The sequence below is a fragment of the Sardina pilchardus genome, chromosome 23, assembly GCF_963854185.1.
Source record: "Sardina pilchardus chromosome 23, fSarPil1.1, whole genome shotgun sequence".
NCBI lineage: Eukaryota > Metazoa > Chordata > Actinopteri > Clupeiformes > Clupeidae > Sardina > Sardina pilchardus.
The window spans coordinates 27,012,702-27,035,805 of record NC_085016.1 but is presented as its reverse complement, the minus strand read 5'-3'; the positions used below and the strand labels follow the sequence as shown (position 1 = coordinate 27,035,805).

The 23,104-nt window shown below is 41.1% G+C and overlaps 1 protein-coding gene across 1 annotated transcript in view; it reads right to left on the bottom strand.

Annotated features, from left to right (window-relative positions):
• Positions 1 to 22,021, bottom strand: part of LOC134071022 (adhesion G-protein coupled receptor G7-like) — a 29,762-nt gene extending 7,741 nt beyond the window's left edge. Inside the window, exons 1-7 of the mRNA XM_062527587.1 lie at positions 21,985 to 22,021; positions 15,365 to 15,472; positions 14,457 to 14,626; positions 9,509 to 9,661; positions 9,074 to 9,186; positions 7,353 to 7,684; positions 4,984 to 5,065 (exon numbers count right to left, since the gene is read on the bottom strand). Coding sequence (XP_062383571.1) covers positions 4,984 to 5,065; positions 7,353 to 7,684; positions 9,074 to 9,186; positions 9,509 to 9,661; positions 14,457 to 14,626; positions 15,365 to 15,472; positions 21,985 to 22,021 — 995 coding nt within the window. The remainder of the gene's footprint in view (positions 1 to 4,983; positions 5,066 to 7,352; positions 7,685 to 9,073; positions 9,187 to 9,508; positions 9,662 to 14,456; positions 14,627 to 15,364; positions 15,473 to 21,984) is intronic.
• Positions 22,022 to 23,104: the final 1,083 nt, after the last annotated feature.

Below are 23,104 nucleotides of genomic sequence, written 5' to 3'. Positions count from 1 at the left end.
TACAATCATAGCCTACCCGGTCTCCGTTCCTCCGAGCCCTCAGGAAAGTTAGTGGAAAAGGAGCTGTGGTTTGTAGAGAATTACCTCTTGACTTTATATTCCTTCCTTACAGCGATGGATTCGTTGCACAATAAACATGAAAGTCTCGTAGGCTACTTGTTGTGAGGGTAAAATGAACGATTCTCGTAGTCAATTAGACGTTTCTTTAGACAGAGCCATCTTCACTCCACTCGAGGGAATGTTATTGTTTGTGATTTGCGCAGGCTCGAAGTTTAGAATCTTTGGCGGTAAGAAATCGTGATACAGATAAACAGAGGCAGAGTTGGCATTACCTTTTCTTTAAATTCAATGCTAAATATTTGAGAGATTGGCGCTGTGTGTGAAGCACTTATGAGCCCAACTAGATGTACCGCAAAGCGATACACAATATGACCGCCGCTCAGTCTTGCACGTTCTCTGCGCAAATATCAATCACGCTTTTGTTTCCATCGCCTACTCCATCCCCTACTGCAACTTTTATGTATGTAAATGAGTGTGTGCATGTGCGCTTGCTTTTGTGTATGAGTGCTTCTCTGTCTATGAGTGTGTGCGTGTGTGTCTGCTTGTGTGTGTGTTTTATGTGTCTCTATGTGTATATGTTCACTGTGTTCTCTGCCGTCACTGTCACTCCAATATCAGATCACACACTCACACACACACACACTTACACACACACACACACACACACACACACACACAGAGAGAGAGAGAGAGAGAAAGAGAGAACACACACAGATAACACAGAACACACACAGACACAGAGAGAGAGAGAGAGAGAGAGAGAGAAAGAGAACACATGCAGAATACACACAGAACATGCACATACACAAATATACACACATGCAAACACACACACAGGCACACAGAAATGCACCCATACACACACACACACACACAGGCTATAGTAGGCTACATCACACACACTCACTTCTCAGCTCCGGTGGTCTCACAAAACTTACTCAAAGGTGTGTGTGTGGATCATCATGGACAAGAGCAAGTCATAGAATCCATGTCACACATATTAAATGGCTGTCTTTTTTTACAAAGGTCTTTACATATCCAGGCATGACAGGATTGTGGACATTATATCTGAGAAGTTACCATCTTTATCCTCGCCACATGTGTCAATACATGTAAATTGTGTTGTTAAACAACAAATGTTTTCCAGGTGTTCCAGAGAAATGTCTGTGTTCTCTGAGTTAAGTGCCACCAGGCCTGATATTGTAGTCATTGATGAGTACAATAGGGATGTGTTCATCCTGGAAGTAGGCTGCTGTTTTGATTCTTGTCTAGAGGAGGCTTACTTAACAAAGCTAGTAAAATATCACCCTCTTGTACAGACAATAACTAGCCTTGGCTACAAGTGTCAATATCTGGTGCTCATCTTTGGCAGCCTGGGCCACGTGCATAGGCTTGTCATTAGGGGTCTCAGGATAGTTGGCTTTACAAAAGCAAGGGCAAAGCAAATTGCCAAATACTGCTCAATATCCTCCATTATTGGGAGTCGCCATATATGGAGAAGAAGGTGTTGTGTGTATCCATAAAATCTGCTGTTTGAATTGTCATCATGCTCACATTGGTGGATCATGCCTTAGCAATGTTCTGCATCTGTAACATTTATGTCCTTTTGTACATTTATTATGAATTGCGGACATAAATAAAGTAGTTAAACTGTGTGCACTGTGCATCTGTGTGTGTGTGTGTGTGTGTGTGTGTGTGTGTGTGTGTGTGTGTGTGTGTGCACTGCGCATCTGTGTGTGTGTGTGTGTGTGTGTACTGTGCATCTGTGTGTGTGTGTGTGTGTGTGTGTGTGTGTGTGTGGGTGGGTGTGTGTGTGCATGCGTGTGGGCGTGTTTGTGCATGTGTTTGTGCAATTTGTTATGTACATGTGTGTGCTGGTGTGTGTGTGTGTGTGTGTAGGTATGTGTCTGTGTGTTGGTGCGTGTGTGTATGTGCTTGTGCTTGTCTGTGTTTGTGTGTGTGTGTGTGTGTGTGTGTGTGTGTGTGTGTGTGTGTGTGTGTGTGTGTGTGTGTGTGTGTGTGTGTGTGTGTGTGTGTGTGTGTGTGTGTGTTCCTGCATGTTTGTGTGTGTGTGTGTGTGTGTGTGTGTGTGTGTGTGTGTGTGTGTGTGTGTGTGTGTGTGTGTATGACCGTAGCATCCAGCACCCAGAGCAACCATTCTCTTTTAAAACATATATATTTAGTTCAATAAAGGTTTCTAATGGTGTCACATATGTTTCTAGGACAAAAACTAGCAGAGATTGAGATGTGTTTGTTTTTCAAATCCCCAGCGGGGGATTTAGACTCCAGAGGGTTAATACCACCATCTACAGGCCGATGGACATACAGTCCTGAATGTACACATAAATCCATTTATTTTATAGCCCCCCATGGATGAAATTCCACAAAACTTGGCATATTCCCAGGGGGTGTCAGGTTCATCATACACATGAAATTTGGTGCAGTTCATAACATCTCATCTGAAGATAGGGGCAATTAAAGCAATATTACATTGCATTTTCAATTTTTACCAGGGGGGTGCAAATCACAAATGACTGGTTATAAGCTAAGTTGATGCAAGCTCTTGAGACCAACATACCATAAACATTTTGTCATCCTCTGCGCCACGGTTCAGGTAGTTATGTAGGAAAAACTGTCATTTTTGGGCTTCGGGCGGGGGCAGCGCGGGGGTGGAGTGACCCCCGGGGACAAAACAAAATTTTTCCACAGAAGTCTACTGGGGCTACATGCCCACCAAGTTTCATGTACTCCGGTGTTACAGTGTCCCGGGAATCGTTGACGAAAAATTCAGGATCGATGACGGGAAAAAAGAATAGTGGCGGTCATAACTAGATGTACCGCAAAGCGATACATAATATGACCGCCGCTCAGTCCTGCACATTCTCTCCGCAAATATCAATCACACTTTTGTTTCCATCGCCTACTCCATCCCTTACTGCAACTTTTATGTATGTAAATGAATGTGTGCATGTGTGCGCTTGCTTTTGTGTATGAGTGCTTCTCTGTCTATGAGTGTGTGTGTGTGTGTGTTTGTCTGCTTGTGTGTGTGTTTTATGTGTCTCTATATGTATATGTTCACTGTGTTCTCTGCCGTCACTGTCACTCCAATATCAGATCTCACACACACACACACACACACACACACACACACGCAGGCACACACTCACACACACACACACGCGTGCGCGTGCACAAACACACACACACACACATACACAGGCACACACTCACACACACGCACACATGCACAGACATACACACACACACACACACACAGGCACACACACAGATACACCCACAGAGAGAGAGAGAGAGAGAGAGAGAGAGAGAACACACACAGAATACACACAGATAACACAGAACACACACAGACACAGAGAGAGAGAGAGAGAGAAAGAAAGAGAACACAAACAGAATACACACAGAACATGCACATACACACATATACACACATGCAAACACACACATGGGCACACAGAAACGTTTGTGTGTGTGTGTGTGTGTAAGGGTGTATGTGTGCATGCATGTTGGCGTGTTTGCGCATGTGTTTGTGTAATTTTTTATGTACATGTGTGTATGTGCTGGTGCGTGTGTGTGTAGTGTCTGTGTGTGTGTGTGTGTGTGTGTGTGTGTGTGTGTGTGTGTGTGTTCCTGCATGTTTTTATGTTTGTTGCACCCAGAGCAACCATTCTGTTTTAAAACATACAGTATATATTTGGAAACTAGTTGATTAAAGGTTTCTAATGGTGTCACTTATATGTTTCTAGGACAAAAACTAGCAGAGATTGAGATGTGTGTTTGGAACAGTTTTTCAAATCCCCAGGGGGGGATTTAGACTCCAAGAGGGTTAATACCACCATCTACAGGCCGATGGGTATACAGTCCTGAATGTACAAATAAATCCATTTATTTTATAGCCCCCCATGGATGAAATTCCACAAAACTTGGCATACTCCCAGAGGGTGTCAGGTTAATCATACAAATGAAATTTGGTGCAGTTCATAACATCTCATCTGAAGATAGGGGGCAATTAAAGCAATATTACACTGCATTTTCAATTTTTACCATGGGGGTGCAAATCACAAATGACTGGTTATAAGCTAAGTTGATGCGAGCTCTTGAGAGCAACATACCATAAACATTTTGTCATCCTCGGTGCCACGGTTCAGGTAGTTATGTAGGAAAAACTGCAATTTTTGGGCTTCGGGCGGGGGCAGCGCGGGGGGGGAGTGACCCCCAGGGACGAAACGGAAATTTTCCACAGAAGTCTACTGGGGCTACATGCCCACCAAGTCTCATGTGCTCCGGTGTTACTCCCGGGAATCGTTGACGAAAAATTCAGGATCGATGACGGGAAAAAAGAATAAAAAAAATAAATAAAAAAAACAAAACTTTGACAACAACTATATGACCGCTTCGCTAGCTATGCTAGCGGCGGTCATAATTATCTTGAAGTAGGCTAGTTAAATCAACACTGTGCAATTTTTCCCACTGATGCATGATATGGCAGCTATCAGACATCAGATATGAAATACCGGTAATATGGTTAGCCTAGGTGTTTTCTACTTGTATTGTCGTTTGTGTGGCAGCCTATCACCTGTCTGAGAAGATTTTTTTAATGGATAGGCTATATGTTCTTAGTTTCCAGTGTTTGTTGACATATGCTACTGATATTGCCACTGTATAAAATTCAATTGAATTTAATTGAATTTTGCTCTGACTTTATCAAATATTGTTGGATACAATTATTTTGCAGCGTCTTATTTTATGAGGCCCCCGAAAACTTGGTACTGAAGTTGAATAGCCCTGCTATACCCACTACAAACCCCAGGACAGGACATATGTTCTCTGAGCATGGGCCTATAGTCCTTCTACTCCTTTCACACAGAACAATAATGACAGCAGTCAGCTGTTACTACTCACAACTCTTCCCGTCTATAGCTCAAAGGATTATCCACTCTGTAGGCCACTCCCAATGAGATTGCAACCACAACAGCGGGAAGTCCTAGGAAAGAGGGAAGGAAGGCCAAAGTGTCAAAGACAAAGTTAACTTTATTGTCAATCAACCATGCAACATGTTGTTGTCCACACTCCATGACCTGGGGCAGGTTGCACCAACAGGGCTTACGCTATGTACGCTATGTTAGACTCTTCACTCCTGCCAGATCTTGATGGTGGATTCGCATGTAGAGATGGTACAGCTCCATTCGCCAGCCTAACCCACTCTCTTCGTCGAAGTATGAAAAGAAAAACATATTATGGAATATTTAACACCCATTACTATGATTGTAAAAGCTGCACTATTGAAAATCGGCAAAACGTCCTTTGAGTGACCCATGTAAAAAATTGTGTTTTTCTTTTCATACTTCGTTCCTTTATGAATGGTGGTGTATTATGAAGGTACCCCTTGAAATGTCATTACTCTGACATTTAAGAAATAACGTCTGCCGTTTTTGATGACGCCGGGTCAATGGGGAATTCAATTGAACATGGGATCATAGATGTAATGTTCTTGTTCTCCCTTAAGTTCTCTCCAAGTTGCGATAATAAAATTGTGTAATTCTAGCTGTATTTATGTCGGACAAAAATGTAGGTTATTATCAAAGTGAATTGGTTGTTGGCATATGTCAGCGGCGTTTGTTTAAGCACATAATTGACGTATTCATTAGAAATGTTCAATCAGAGTCAATGGGAGTCGTAAATCGGCAAAATGTGGCGACCAAGGAAAATTTCTCTGGATGACGTGCCACTGGTCCAGCCACGTTGATGCTAGGAATGCCATAACAGGTAGGCAATTATATCTAACAAATGTAACATTGGCTTACACTTTTTATGCACACAAACGTAATTGCAGGGTGGTAGTAACCTATCAGGGCTCTCAAGTTTTGAAGTTGGCAAGGAGTGAGACTTTTTTTCTCAGGGAGGGGACATGGCATTAACACAGTGCCATGCCCCCTCCCCCCCTGATCGAAGTACATGAAAGTATGAAAGGCCTACGTCTGCTTGAACTACTCGTGGCGCCCACGCCCCCACCCCCCTGATCAACAGACCCACCCTCCCCATGTCCCATCGTCCCAGTTTCATGAGAGAGCACAAATTCCATTATTTCAAACACACTTGTTTTATTTATTATAGAACCCTATAGTAAATAATAGTAAATAATAATAACATAAATTATAATAATAATTTCACCCCAATGGGCCCTTTGAACAGCAGTGGCGCATTCTGCTCTAAGCAAACAGAAAACAACCAAATGAGAAAAGAAAAGCACATTTAGCCCCAAAATGGTCTCTTGAACAGTGGTTCTGTCGTGCGCGCGTGCGTGCGTGTGCTATGTATCTTTGAAATGTTTCCAATTGTATGATTATCCTATTAATAATCCTACAAAAAGCTGTTAACAAAGGTTTTTAATTTGTGAATGATACCGAAAGCCCCTTTAAATGATTGCCAAGCTGGCATAGTGAAGTGTCCAGCTAAAACGAGTGCTAGCTGGCTAACAAGCAAGCATAAGAATCATACTGTACCAATGTAGTAATAGAATAGAATAGAATAGAATATATACTTTTTTGATCCCGTGAGGGAAATTCGTTTCTCTGCATTTAACCCAATTTAACCGAATTAGTGAACACACACAGCACACACACAGTGAGGTGAATCACACACTAACCCAGAGCAGTGAGCTGCCTGCCCAACCAGCGGCGCTCAGGGAGCAGTGAGGGGTTGTGGTGGACTGGTCGGGGACCGAACCGGCAACCCTCCGGTCACAAGCCCGAAGCCCTAACCAGTACACCACGACTGCCCACAAGTATGTTGGTCTTAAGAACTTACTGTACGCCTGCTACTGACTAGGCTTAAGATTTACGCCCGGTCTTAGCGAAAAGAAGGCTCAAGTTGGATTTAGAGTGCTGAGTCCTGTTGGTGCAACTGGTCCCTGGTGTATAACAACATTTTAAAAAAGAGGTAGTGCATAGACAGGTACACACAATCACAACAAAGACAGTATTACACAGAGACAAAGAGAGACAGACATGACAAGGTATTGCTTTAGAAGCTAAACATTTGTTTAAAAGTTAGAAGTTAAACATTTGTATAGTGTGTCAGATATGAATTATGACTATAACTTTTATCTCACCACTGTCACATACATTCTTATACAAAAGTGTTATTTTTCCTAATTCCCTCATTTTTAGCAGTTCTGACTGATTTGGGTATTGCCCAAATTTTTTTAACTGCACACACTCACACACTCACACAAATCCCCAATCCCCAATGAATCTTGTGCTGTTATTTACCCCATCCCGTTACTAAAGAGATCAGGAGGACTCCGCTTGGTGGTGGGCCTGACAGAGTTTTCCTGATGAGAATGAATATGTGCACTGCGGAGAGGGTGTTCCAGGTGAATGTGGCCAATAGGAAGTACTGCATCAGGGCCGTGAGGGCAGTGCAGGGACCTCTATCAGGATCCTGATGGAGGTCAGAGGGCAGGATGACGTTTTTCTCTGACATGTCCCTCTTCAAATTGCTGTTGGGGTTGTCAGTTCCAAACAGGAAGAGGAAGTAAAAGATGGCCATGCACACACAGACGTGAACCAGGAGGACTGTGGGAGCACCTTTTCTGGACTTCCTGTGAAGAACCAACATCTGATTTCTACTCCATTCAGCTGAGGAAAATGTAATTATCTTGTTTTGTTTTTTTTAAATCTTTGGCAACCTGTGTAGTAAATATACAAAGTAGGGCTGGGCAAGTTAACGCGTTAATATCACGATAACTCATCAATCAATAAACGGCGATAATTAATTTTTTCGCGCATTAACGCAGTTTTTATTATTTCTTTTATACTGTAAAAGTCTGTTGCTCACAGACTGGTAAAAGTATGTGGCCAATTGCTGCCGCGCTTACAGGAACGGAAAGGAAAACAATTTTGGCAGATAAACAAACCAACAAACATGGAGCAGGGTAGACCAACGGAACTTTTACATGGTCATTTTCATTTTCAGACGGCGCAATCGACAGAAGCAGTTATTTGTAATCACTGCAAACTTGAATTTTCTTATCACCGGAGTATGGTGACCAGACGTCCCAAAAAACGTATTTTCATTTGAATTTTCATTCATTGTTGACATGGAGGCTCAAGCAGCTCCAGGACCTGATGAACGTGCCGCTAAAGTTGCTGATGTCTGGGTTACACAAACAACAACTCATTTGTTATGTTTTCTTAATGATCTATAGGCCTAAATAAAAACAAAGTTTGACATTATGCTAGGCTTATAACAACAAGTATTAGCCTATGGAAATATCTGACTACACGCACTGTTAAAGGCTTTACCAAAAAGTGTGTGTAATAAGCTTTACATTTGTATTTGTTTTGATTACATTGTTTAAGTTTAGATTTACACTACATCATTTATTCAACTGCTACTGTATAAACAAAATGCTGATGTTAAATGTTTGTGCTCAACTCACAAAATGTTTACGCTGACTGGGTGCTTGTGCCCATACAGAATAAATCAAATAAAGCGAGAGTACAGCACTCCTAGTCATGTATAATTTTATTTATCTTTTTTCTTGCCTGTGACCAGTTATACATGACTAGGAGTGCTGCACTCTCGCTTTATTTGAAGCACATTTAAAATAAAATGTGCTATACTACTTTTGAATTCATTATTCAGTTTTGCGTATAATTATGCAATTAATCATGATTAATCAGGGAAATCATGCAATTCATTGCGATTAAAAAATGTAATCGTTGCCCAGCCCTAATACAAAGCCTAAAATATCTTGGTATGTTTTGTAGATTATCAAATCAATTAATGTTACACAATGTCATGTTTTAAACTGTTGTTATTGGGCATACAAGGTTTAAATGAATTCAAAAGGCTGGGTGTTTAAGGAAGTATAAGTTTAAGGAAGTTCTAAATAATTTACACCATCTCTCCTTTCTCCTGAAACAGTGTAAACACATGAGGCATGGTTGAAACTCAATTGTTAGTATGGTAGATGGTAAATACCTACCTGGTAATAATCTGGAATATCACAGTAATTATCAGCCCCAGTATTGACAAAGAGCACCCCACAATACTGATTGCACTCAGTGACTCAGCATATACATGGTCCTTCCTGAAAGACTGAAAGAATACAGACAAATACAAATACAGCTCTTTTGAAACAAATAATGATAATAATAATAATAATAATAATAATAATAATAATAATAATAATAATATAAATAATAATAATAAAACATACAAACAAATGTTTTAACATACATATGTGTACATAATTTCTCATCTTTGGGTTGAAATATACATCACATACATTTGTAAATACACCACTGTTCTACATGACACAAACCAAGTTCTGTTTTTTTTTTTTTTTTTTTTTTAAACTTTGCCACAGGTTTTGAATGAAGTAAATGTTCCAAAACAACAATTGACGTAAAAGACCAACCATCAGTACAGCAAAGTTAGTGGTGTGGTTACAGCTACACTGGAGAGAGCCCGTCGAGAGGTTGGCTTTGGAGCATCCTGTAGTGCTCCAGTCATTTACGCTGTAGTCCCAGAACACACAGGCAAAGTCATGCAGGGATTTCTTGGACACATTCTGGGGTATACAAAAATAACGTAATCAGCAAACACACAAACACAAATGTAAACACTCATGCTTACAGTGAAGCAATTTATTCATAGTTACCATAACAATTTGGTTTATAAAAGACAGTTATAAGACGGAGGGCCAGATGTACTAACGTTTTGCGCCCATTTTAGGCATAACGTGCACGAAATAACATGGCGATGGTATGTAAAAATAGACCGCAATGAGGGAAACGCGCAGACTGCCTGCCGTGGGAGCTGAAAATGGCTATTTGCGCTTTTCTGTGTCATGCATATTAATTCCTGGGCGGATCAGCTGAAAATGGGTGTAATGGGTGCCTTCTGAAAGCAGGTGTAATCCAAATTGCGGTTGAATGCGTCTATTAGAAAAACTTTTAGAGACAGCTGAATCAATATTCAGAGCATCAGTTTTCTTCATTGTACTATGTCAAAAGCAACCTTAACTTTTGTTTGCCTCTCTAAAATCGTATTTTCTTTCACAACATAGCCTACACTTCCCAATCTGTAAGACTAGGCATTAAGTCATATCCAAAGTCTACGAGCAGTAAATAGTTCAAGAATTTTTTTTAAGTGGATTTGTAGAACTACTAGGCCTACTCTGTCTGTCGCTGCTCGTCGACATCTCTGTACAACGCAATTGGCGTTGTACAGGGGGGCGGGGACGGGCGGTGATTAACGCAGATAACGTAATGAAGTGACAGCTTAGTAAATTATACTTAATAGTTTACTAGTTTAAGTTTTGAAGGATGGTTGTGTAGAATTCTGTAGGATTTAAGTTTATTTTGTAATCCACGCTTTTGTCACTTCCAGGCTAGACTATTGTAATGCGCTATACGCCAGCTGTAGCCTAATAATACCTGTCTAAAAAGCTTACAGCTTGTAGGCTACAAAACGCAGCTGCTCGCACACTCACTAGGACCAAAAAATATGAACATATTTCCCCCATCCTAGCATCTCTACATTCGTTACCTGTTAAAAGTCGCATTGACTTCAAAATTCTACTTCTAACATACAAAGCCATAAATGGTAGGCCACCCGAATATATTAAAGATCTTCTAGTCCCATATAATCCACCCAGACCCTTACGATCACAAAATACTGGACTTTCAAAAACTACAGCAGGAGCCAGAGCTTTTTGTTACCGCGCACCTCTCCTCTGGAATAATCTTCCTCCCTAAATTCGATTAGCAGACACCCTCCCTATTTTTAAGTCTAGACTTCAGGGTCTTATTGGAACGGACCACCTCTGCTGTGGGCTTGTGTGGCTGGTGCCCCAGTCATGCGTCCCATGGTGGTTACTGACCACACCTGTGCTGGTGCTGACAACCCTCCACCATGCCGTAGTTATGCTGCTTTAGCATAGCGCTGTCATGGACTTCTCATGTGTCATGCTCCTCCTGTCCTGTCATTCAACTCCCTCTACTTCCCTCTCGCCCTCTGCCTTTTCCCTCTATAGTATAACAATTCACATCCCCATTGATATGCTTATTAATACCAACCATCATAACTAGTAATACTAACCCACTTTATTTCTCTTCCCTTTCCCCATACCTCACCTATGAGGTAAACCATTACCAGTCATCAGCCATCTTTGTGCCTGGCCCTCATCACACCTGAAGTCCCATCCCTCTGACAACTAATGGACAATTTATTCCCATACACTGGACTATTTGAACCTTCTGATACTACAAATGACTTTACTCTACTGTAACTGACCCTAGGCGGGTTGGGCCCTTGAGTCGTGGATCTGTCTGAGGTTTCTTCCTCTATGTATCTCCAATTCTAGGGAGTATTTCCTTGCCCCTGTTACTCATGGGCTCTCTTTGAATGTTTAACACGCTGTAAAGCGCCATGAGACATGTGTAATGTTTTGCCGGTCTATAAGTGAAATTAAATTGAAATTGAAATTGTCTATGGCACTCCACTGACTCTAATACAGCACCATGTGAGACAGCCCTCTAGGTAATGTTCCAATGTTTGAAGTGGGAATCTACATTCATTCATTTAGCAGACGCTTTTTAATCGAAGTGACTCTCATATGTCAGTAATACTGCACGGGCCACTGTCCATAGAGCAACTCATGGCACAATGGTGGAAGCCAAGTATTGAACCAACAACTTTTCAGGCTACTACATGCTACATCTCTTTAGCCACTATGCTATATTGTACTATTATTGTACTATGTAAGGGATAATGTATAGAACGCCGGTCATTATCGGAAAATAATTCCCGACAGGATGAACAGAACCCCGACGCGCAGCCCAACGCACCCCCTCTCTCTGCCCCCTGCATCTTTTAGTAAGCTAGGCCTATTAGTCAGAGCAGGCTGGCTGTTTAGGCAACTCGTGGAAGAATGCGCAATCATGTTTCATCGCATAGCGTGCGAGTAGTTGTGTGAATAGAAAAGAATAGAATAGAATATACTTTTTTGATGCCTTGCTCAATAGAACTTCAGTCACGAACAGGTCGGAGATAGAACGGGCAACCTTCTGCTCCAAAGGCTGACGCCCTAACCAGTAGCCCACAGTTCTGTTGCATTAGAATGTGAACATTTGTTAGTGAATGCTGAAACACGAATTCACATAGACGTTAGCTTAAAATGTAGAAAAATATAGCTCTTTTCAGCAGACATTGCAAACATAGCCTACAACATTTGCAAAACGGAGAACATCTTTCACTAATCATTTTTAATTTCTTCTTGCACCTATGCTTGCTCAGCATAGCCTATTGCTCTCTCTATCTCCCTCCCTCCGAGGTAGCCTAGACCCTAGATGCTTTTCCCTGAAAGAATGAAAATTGTTTTAGAAAGTAGCCGCGGTAGCCTGTAAAATGTGGCATAAAATCCTGGCTACTATGTAATTGAAACCAGACTATTTCGTCTTTGTTAATCCAGGTCCGATCATTTTCGGCTGCGCATAGGTTACCTATTAAATGAATAGAAGTGAATTTGGGGAGTGAATTAGAACTAGCCACCCATTCATTTTAGAGCTTAGATTATCTGCCCAAACCCGAACTGCGGGCCGGTGTTACGGATCTCGAGATCCAACAACACCGGTATTGGGTCGAAATTATCATCCTCGGTTCCGTCAGGTCAGGCTCCTAATCACAGAACGCATGCCCCCGTTTTAAAATACCCTACAAATAGCATTTCTAAGTAGCATACAAAATGTAAAAACGAAATATAAAAAATGAAATAGGCCTAGGCTACTATGAAAAAGTTGATAGTCAAGTTTGCTTAACTCTTCCAGAGTTTTTACCTCAAACAACACAAATCAACACAAATAAATGAACAGATAACTCAAACGTGCTGTATGTCATAATGAAACAACCACAGACTATCAACACGGTCTGACACGAATGACACATGGCTTAGTGCAAACTGAATTTATGACCAAACGATTTGATTCGTGCACGCAGCGCCATCTAGCTATCATTATGTGTAAGTAACAACGTCCCAGTCTAAGGACTCAGCGGCCTTTTGACCGCCTCAGCCGCGCTTTAAGTAGTTCACACCAGCACGGCGCTTCTAGTAGGATGTCAAAGCGGTCAGATGATCGGGCGCAGCGCTTCTAGGTATAAGTGGGTCAGAACGGCACAGCGCTTCTAGTGTTAAGGACAGAAACTTTTTGGTCTCTATAGGCAACTGGGCCTCTTCTACCACTCCTCTGTGCTGTGGCGTCCCCCAGGGATCCATCCTGGGCCCTCTACTATTCAACCTCTATATGCTCCCCCTTGGAAAGCTCATACAAAAAACACAAGATCTCATACCATAGATGACACCCAGATCTATCTTGCTCTCTCACCTAACGACACCAACCTGCTTGAGAAACTCCTTCACTGTGTTAATGACCTGAAAAACTGGATGTGTCAGAACTTCCACCAGCTGAATAAGGACAAAACTGAAGTGATTGTCTTTGGGAACAAAGACATGAGGCATAACATCTCCTCATTTCTCAACACTAAAGGACTCCAAGTCAAAACAGCTGTAAAAAAGCTAGGCGTTCAAATTGACAGTGACCTCTCCTTCAGCAGTCACATTCATGGTCAATAAATCAGCTTTCTTTCACTTAAAAAACATCTCCAAGCTCAGGGACCTCATGACTCAAACGGACCTTGAGAAACTTATTCATGCCTTCATATCAAGCAGACTGGACTACTGTAATAGCCTCTTCACCAGCCTTCCCAAGAAAACCATCAAGCAACTTCAGTTAATCCGAAATGCAGCAGCAAGGATCCTTATGAGAGCTAAAAGGACAGATCACATCACACCACTACTAAAACGCCTACACTGGCTCCCTGTTAGTCAGAGAATCGATTTTAAAACACTTTTACTTGTTTTTAAAACTTTAAATGACAGTGGCCTCATCTACTTAAAAGACTTGCTTCACCACTACACACCGGCTAGGTCTCTCCGGTCCCAACAGAGACTGCTCCTGGTTCCACCAACTGTTAGAACCAAATGTGGTGAAGCCGCCTTCGGATCTTATGCAGTCAAGCTCTGGAACCAGCTTCCTGAACATATTAAGACCGCACCTTCAATAGACTGTTTTAAGACCACGTTAAAGACCTACCTTTTTTCTCTTGCTTTATCTAATTGTATATAATATGTCATCTCTTTTTTATTTAAAGCACTTTGAACTGCCCTGGTATAAAAGTGCTATATAAATAAATGTGCCTTGCCACAAATTATCATTGAAATTATTCTTTATAATTATTTTATTTCATAAGCCTTTTGGTTTCATCCTTCTCTATGGAGAAAACACAAAGAAGTAGCATTTCCATACCATGGGTAGGAACCGCAAGGTCACATGTTGGGCTTTGACATCTCCTAGAGTTCCAGAGATCACCATCCTCCTGGTGTTAAGTGTCCGCTTAAAGGCTCTTGACCTGAAGAGGAGGTCATTCTCATAGAGCACAAAACCAGCACTGATGTTTAAATTCTTCTGTAACTGATCTGGCAAAGACAATGAGAAAGATGAGAGTTGAGCTGTGACATTGTCACACCTCAATTGCAGCACCACAAACTGTACCTTAATAAAAATTAGTCTATAATGTCGATTGTTTACTGATCAAGAGCTGACAGCTGAATCGGTAGACAACCTTAGCTAGTGGCCAGAGATTCATTGGCCAGCCATATATGACTATCTGGTTCACAAGCCCAGTATGTACACAAGCGAAAAAGTAGTACAAGTAGGTATTTTTCTTGAGGTTTCCTTGACTTTTCAGTCAATTCACACACACAGACACACACACACACACAGACACACACACACACACACACACACACACACACACACACACACACACACACACACACACACACACACACACACACACACACACACACACACACACACACACACAATTCAATGGGATGGAAACCATGCACATGCTTTACTAAACAGTGTGTTCATTTTAGTCAGTTGTGTTCTCATTTTATTGTATTTTTTAAAACGAGCGCACAATTTAGCAAAATGAGAGTGCTTTGTAGTAAAACGAGCACACAATCTAGTAAAATGAGTCAACAATAGTAAAATGAGCGCATAATTTACTAAAGTGAGTGTAGATTCTCTCGATGCACAAAAATATCTTATAATGACACCACTCGATCTCTGTACAAGAGCCATTCTCTCACGTCAGTAAAGCACTTATGATAAAGTACATTGTAAACATGAAAATCATGAGCACAGACCTGGAAGTCTGATGAAAATCTGGACATCAGAAGGAATTTCTATATCTGAAATGTCTGATATGTTGGTCTTGAGTTGTATTCGGTTAGTTGTGAAGTTATTTGATGTGCCTATTGTTAGAAAAAAAGGTTTCATATCATTGAAGAGATTACACCATTTTCTGAATGTTCCCAAAGCCAAACTAAACCTTAACCATAGCCATGGGAAATGTTTTGAATTCATGATTTATGAAACAAAATCTATCCACTGTATTAATGCAAGGAACGTCTGTCTATGTGTTACTCTGTCAGTGTATTCCACGCATAGCCTAACTCTCGAACCACTCCTCAGACTGACCTTAAATTGACACGTCTTGCTAATGGTTAAAAGTTTAAAGTTTGGTCATTTTTGGACAAAAATGGCAAAATATTGTTAAATTAAGCAAAATACAATTATACCGCTCTAGCCACTCTAACTCTACCCACTCCCCTTCACACTCTCACTTACTCCAGCATAGAAAAAAAGGCCATTTCGCTGACAAACTCACGTGTTGCCATTCATAGAAATTACGATGTCTCATCTTGGATAAATGTGCTCATCTTGGATAAACGTGCGACGTCCGACACACATGCACCCATGTTGGTAAGCAGGCTGTTAAAGTAACGTAATGTTGCATAGGCTACTCTACATCAACAACTGCGGTTGCCTACCTTCCTAGAAGTTCTGTTGTCTGATCAGGTTGCTGATCTTGCAACAATATGCCGACACACACACGTCGGTAGCATTCTGTTAAAATTTGCATTTAAAACAGCCCATCTCGACTCTATCTGGACATCAGTTATGGGCATAACATTCATTCAAACATCACTTCCCAGTTCATAGCACTGGCATGGCCATGGTCATGCGGTTATATTTATCATTTCCCAAAAACAGCAAAAATGCACGGGTATGTAATGTGTCTAATATTGCCATTAGCTGCAACTCAAACGTACGGAGCCCGGGAAGGGTCAGGTGTGTGAATATTTTTGAGTGCACTTTTGCGTTCCCTCGCAATACTTTTTGCCTTCCCTCGCAATACTTTTGGGTTCCCTCGCAATACTTTTGCGTTCCCTCGCAATACTTTTTGCGTTCCCTCAGAATAACTTGTATGTGTTCCTGTCAACCTGCATGGTCTCCATACATTAGCCCACCATACAGGTTTACATGGACTGCAGTTCATCTCATGGATAATCTGGACATTATTAAGTTTTACTTTAACCTGGGGCTCACATACAGCAATATAGGCTACTGGCGGATTTGTCTGTAAGACACAATGTGGTTATAAGCATGAAGCGTCTGCTAAAGAAAAATGGCTTGTTTCGGCGCAGCGTGAGAGTTGACAGCGCATTAACCTGACGTAGCCTAGGCTAGCCACTGTACAGTGTTTGAGATTTCAGGGGAGACTATTTGGCTGCTCCAGGGCCAAGGTTCTTGAATTGACTGGGTTAACTCCCTCTCCTTCACAACAGCAGCAGGTTAATAACTTGCACAGTGGTTTGGATCAGAGGATTTATTTTGTGATCTTTATAAAGATAGCCTACATTCACATCGCTCAGGTCCCTGTAACATGCCTCTCTCTCCCACTCCAATCTCACACACACACACCCTCGCTCCCTCTCTACCCCTCCCACTCCGCAAACGGAACCTGCGGCTTATTGCGAGGGAACCTAAAAGTTATTGCGAGGGAACCTAAAAGTATTGCGAGGTAACGCAAAAAGTATCGCGAGGGAACGCAAAAGTATTGCGAGGGAATGCAAAAAGTATTGCGAGGGAACGCAAAACTGCACTCAAAAATATTCACACACCTGACCCTTCCCGGGCTCCATACAAACGCCTTTCCCCTTCACTTTTTTACTTTGCAAAGTGAGTAAAAAAGCTCTACTAGCTGCACGGGCCTGATTCTACATCATCGCCAATCTAACCTGATCGACCTGCATCAACGTAATTGGGCAACAAGTTTCTTGGAAAACATTGTTTCTATGGCCACTGCACTAGTTAGTAACATTATGGAGTTGCATTGATTAAATAAATTAAATGTCATAGCCTATAGTGTGGAGTAAAGTAAATAAGTACATACAATAAATGCAAAACAAAGGGGAAAAATCATCTGTGTAGGTCACTAGCAACCTGCCCCGTTACCAACACTGTAAAGCCCATTCAATGATAATGGCCGGGTTTCCCAAAATTGTTAAGAAGCTCTTAAGTGCTAAGAACTTCTTAGGAGCGTTGTAAGAATGTTCTAAGAACGCTCCTAAGAAGTTCTTAGGACTTAAGAGCTTCTTAACGATTTTGGGAAACCCGGCCAATGTAAATAAACGGCCTTGATCAAAGCACCACCAAAGAACGTCATTTTGCTCTCAATCAAAAGTCAGAAGTTGTTAACTACCGTAATTAGACCCTAGGTTGTTTTTCCTCTGGAGTTACACTTTGATGTACGCTTTTATGTCATGTATTCATATTGTATTAAATGGCAAATACTAGAACCATAATCATAACCATATCTCTCACCAGAGATCATGATAAATGAGAGCTCTGACTGGCTTGTAACAGATAGAGTATCACTCACCAGAGAGTGCACTGAACTGGATGCCTGCTGTCTGGGCACTTTGCACCTGAGTAGCCTGAACTACCAGTCTGGGCTGAACCACCAATAAGAAATTATTATTTGGATTTGCAGAAAATTTTTCTAGGTTTTGTGTTAGTCTGGGGAAGGTGAAGCACACACACGCACACGCACACGCACAGACAGACAGACAGACAGACAGACACACACACACAAACTGTAATGTTATTTTCAGCATACATTTTCAAATCCTCTTTCCAGAGGACAATACATCCAACACTCTAGAACAAATGGATAAATAAAACATGTGTTACATCACCTGTAATATTTACTTTATATTGTACACACACATACACACAGGTGTAGCCTACTTAAGGTCTATTGTAGATTTTTTTTATTTCTGCATTTGATTACACTGAAAATCATTAGTGATTTACATAGTGAATATCTTACTGTACTGTGTCTTTGCTTTCTTCAGGAAATTGTTGAGGATTAGCAGTTAGTAACTGACTAATTGTTGTCACAGCAGCCACAGCTGTCCCCTGTATAGACATGCAGAGATGTAAAGCATGTTTTCTGTTATGGTTGTGCTCACTTGAAACTTGTGAATAGAAACAAACAATGGAGCTCAGGTATATATTTTAAAAAGTTGCCAAGGCATTCTCCAGCAGTTCTGCTGACATTTCAGTATACCATGAGATTGCTTGCTAGAGTTTGAGCTGAGTTCTGTTTACGCCAGAGCCTGAGGGCATTTTGTTTTTTGTTTTTCTCAAAAATATGTTGCTCCATATGTAAAATGTGGGCATGATGAGCATGATGACTGACGAAATAAATTGATATGATGTAGTTTAAATAAACCACTGTTGTCATTCAGTTAACAGGCCTGCATTGTAGCACATTAACTCAATATCAAGTGTTTTCCATATACAGTACAGACCAAAACTTTGGACACACCTTCTCATTCAATGAGTTTCCTTTCTTTTCATGACTATTGACATTGTAGACCTACAGTACAATGAAGGCATCCAAACTATGAATTAACACATGTGGAAATATGTACTTAACAAAAAAGTGTAAAACAACTGAAAATATGCCTTATATTCTAGTTTCTTCAAAGTAGCCACCTTTGCTCTGATTACTGCTTTGCACACACTCTGCATTCTCTAGATGAGCTTCAAGAGGTAGTCACCTGAAATGGTTTTCACTCACATGTGTGCCCTGTCAGGTTTAATAAGTGGGATTTCTTGCCTTATAAATGGGGTTGGGAATCAGTTGTGTTGTGCAGAAGTCAGGGGTGATACACAGCTGATAGTCCTACAGAATAAACTGTTAGAATTTGTATTATGGCAAGAAAAAAGCAGCTAAGTAAAGAAAAACGATAAGTTCATCCGAGTCAACAGCCTCAGAAATCGCAAGTTAACAGCAGCTCAGATTAGAGACCAGGCCAACGCCACACATTTCTAGCAGCAGACACATCTCTAGAACAACTGTTAAGACGAGACTGCCTGAATCAGGCCTTCATGGTAGAATAGCTGCTAGGAAACCACTGCTAAGGACAGGCAACAAGCAGAAGAGACTTGTTTGGGCTAAAGAACGCAAGGAATGGACATTAGACCAGTGGAAATCTGTGCTTTGGTCTGATGAGTCCAAATCTGAGATCTTTGGTTCCAACCACCGTGTGGACCGCAGAGTGAAGGCAAAAGGGCCAACAAGTGCTAGGCATCTCTGGAACTCCTTCAAGACTGTTGGAAGACCATTTCAGGTGACTCTTGAAGCTCATCAAGAGAATGCCAAGAGTGTGCGAAGCAGTATTAAAAGCAAAAGGTGGCTACTTTGAAGAACCTGAAATATAAGACATATTTTCAGCTGTTTCACACTTTTTTGTTAAGTATATAATTCCACATGTGTTTATTCATAATTCTAATGCCTTCGGTATGAATCTACAATTTTCATAGTCATATAGTATGAAAATAAAGAAAACTCTTTGAATGAGAAAGTGTGTCCAAACTTTTGGTCTGTACTGTGTGTGTCTATCTATTAAACCAACAGCATAAAATAGCAGATTATCCAAATGTTTTCAGTAGGCTAGCCTACCACTATTCCCGAAATCACAAATAAGAAGGTAATACTTAGATTTCTGTTAATTTTAGCACATTCGAACGAAAGCAGACAGAATGAGACACAATCGTCATGGGGAGATTCCTTCCAAACGGCCCTATCACATCTTTGAACTGACGTCATCAGCGCAGTTAGTCGGGAAAAACTTCTACTGCGGAATCTGAATCCAGACGCAGACTGCCGCAACAATTTAAGGACGTGTGACATGATGTTACGGTGGTATATCCCACCCCATCTGCAACAAGTCGGACAGAATTTCTAACCAGTTTGCATTTTGTCTGTCCCAGTATGCATCATGTTCAACCCAGCATGCATCACATCAAGTCAGATCTGCACAGATCTTCATGAAGTCGAATGCGCCTATTGTCTTGTTGGTCTCGTCCAGAGCCATAGACCTCTGAAGTTCGCCTACAAATAGGATCCAAAGCTGCCATCTCTGCCCGTATAAGGAGTTCCAAGTGCTAATTGAAGCTAACTGCCTATGGCAAGTTGCATTGTAAGTTAGCTTTGGGTTAGCAAAGATCAAAGTGTGCCATCTTCACCTACCGAAGATCACAGTATCCACATCCAGGCAGAGGAGATCTGGTATCTTGAGATTTTTTTCTATGGGAAAATGACATGAGGATTTTGAATTATCGCACCTGTTAAATCGGAAATACAGACGTTGAGAGACATCTGCCTTCTAGTTGATACTGTGGTCTTTGGTATGTTAGTACGGCACACTTTGATCTTTGCTACCCCAGAGCAACTTGCTATAGGTAGTTAGCTTCAATTAACACCTGGATCTCCTTACATGGGCAAAGATGGCAGCTTTGGATCCTTTCTGTAGGCGAACTTCAGAGGTCTATAGAAAGAGAGAGTTGCAACACTCTTTGATGTCGCTGCCACACGATCAAAAGTTCCAAAAAACCCTGCGCTGAATGGTTGAATTTCGGGAGGATGGGATGTACTTCTGGATGCTGGAGTGTGTAATCAATTAACCCATTGACAACTGACCAAGAGATGTCAGGGGCTGATCAGGGGCTGGTTTCCCAAAGCCTTCTCAACGCTAGGTAGCTCGTAACCTCTTTCTTAAAGGGATATTCCGCCATTTGTGGAAATGCGCTCATTTTCTACCTTCCCTCGAGCAAAACAATCGATATTTACCTTGTTCCCGTTCATCCAGCCATTCTGTGAGTCTGGCAATACAACTTTTAGCTTCAGCCTAGCATAGATCATTGAATCGGATTAGACCATTAGCTTCTCGCCTGCTAGCTTCATGTTTAAAAGTGACTAAGATTTCTGGTAATTTTCCCATCTAAAACGTGTCTCCTCTCAAGTTAGAAAGTGCAATAAGACCAACTGAAAATGAAACCTGCCGTTTTTCTAGGCTGATTTGACATGGAACTACACTCTCATCTGGCGTAATAATCAAGGCAACTTGCAGCTACTGGCACTACTACTGCTTGTTGTCTATGGGGACTATTTTCAGATGCTGCGTACGATATCACTGCGCCTATGGTACGTTTGCAAGTTGCCTCGATTATTACGCCAGATGAGAGTGTAGTTCCATGTCAAATCTGCTTAGAAAAACGCCAGGTTTCATTTTCAGTTGGTCTTTTTGCACTTTCTAACTTGAGAGGAGACACGTTTTAAATGGGAAAATTACCAGAAATCTTAGTCACTTTTAAACATGAAGCTAGCAGGCGAGAAGCTAATGGTCTAATCCGATTCAATGATCTATGCTAGGCTGAAGCTAAAAGTTGTATCGCCAGACTCACAGAATGGCTGGATGAACGGGAGCAAGGTAAATATCGATTGTTTTGCTCGAGGGGAGGTGGATAATGAGCGTATTTCCAAAAATGGCGGAATATCCCTTTAAGCTCTACCTTAACATGTTCACGCATTTCCCGAAAGCTACTTTGCTGCCAATGTCTTTCCTACATCGTTCGTTGGTAAGAGTGGTCTGGAGTTCATCCATGTTGAAGAATGTGAATGTTATGGAGGCGATATGAGCAATGTTTTTTTCTTTGCAAAGAAACCGTTCATAATACTGTCATGCCTCCGCGTGAATTAAAAAAAATAGATTTCTGAGCAATCGATATCAACTAATTCAGCACCTTCATGGTGGACCGTGCCTATACGTCAGACGTAAGGCGCTTTTTGTAAGAAGACTCCTAATAAGTCAGTTTCCTTATGTAATTTCAATTTCAATTTTTGGGGGGATTATGAAAACCATATATAAAAAGATAAATTCATATAAATGAATGGAGAACCCTGTGGTAACGTAGGATTATTAGTATTATAAGTGTTGTCTTTTTTTTGTCTGTCCTGTTGCATATTTTGCTGAATTGTCCCTATTGTTTAATGTATTGTCGCGTGGTTATGTTTAGGTATGTATGTGATATGATATGTGTTAAATTTTGAAGGAATTGTCTTTTGGTGTGACACAGTGTAATAATGACGTAAATTCAAATATTTATTGCTGTTTTGGAGACTACATACAATGTTCTGAAGTGTTACTAAAACAATTATAATATAAAGTACATAAATCTAAAATCTTTTATATAACAGACAAATGTTTCCCTTCTTCAGGAAAGGGTGTGCATACATGCCTTGAAAGTGTTTTGTGTTTTCTACCACAGCAGTGGCAAGAGCTGTTTCCACGCCCTGCTTATTCGGATCCATGAGGGTTTTTTTAAATCTTGTATCAAGTAAACAGTCAATTCCACAGTCAGCAGCATTGACATGTCATGGAAAAGGTTCTTGATTGAGGAATACATAAATGAAGGTGTTTTCTGCCATTGTTTTTAAAGTTACTTTTTTTTATCAGGAACTATTAAAGGGATATTCCGCCATTTTTGGAAATACGCTCATTTTCCACCTCCCCTCGAGCAAAACAATCGATATTTACCTTGTTCTCGTTCATCCAGCCATTCTGTGAGTCTGGCGATACAACTTTTAGCTTCAGCCTAGCATAGATCATTGAATCGGATTAGACCATTAGCTTCTCGCCTGCTAGCTTCATGTTTAAAAGTGACTAAGATTTCTGGTAATTTTCCCA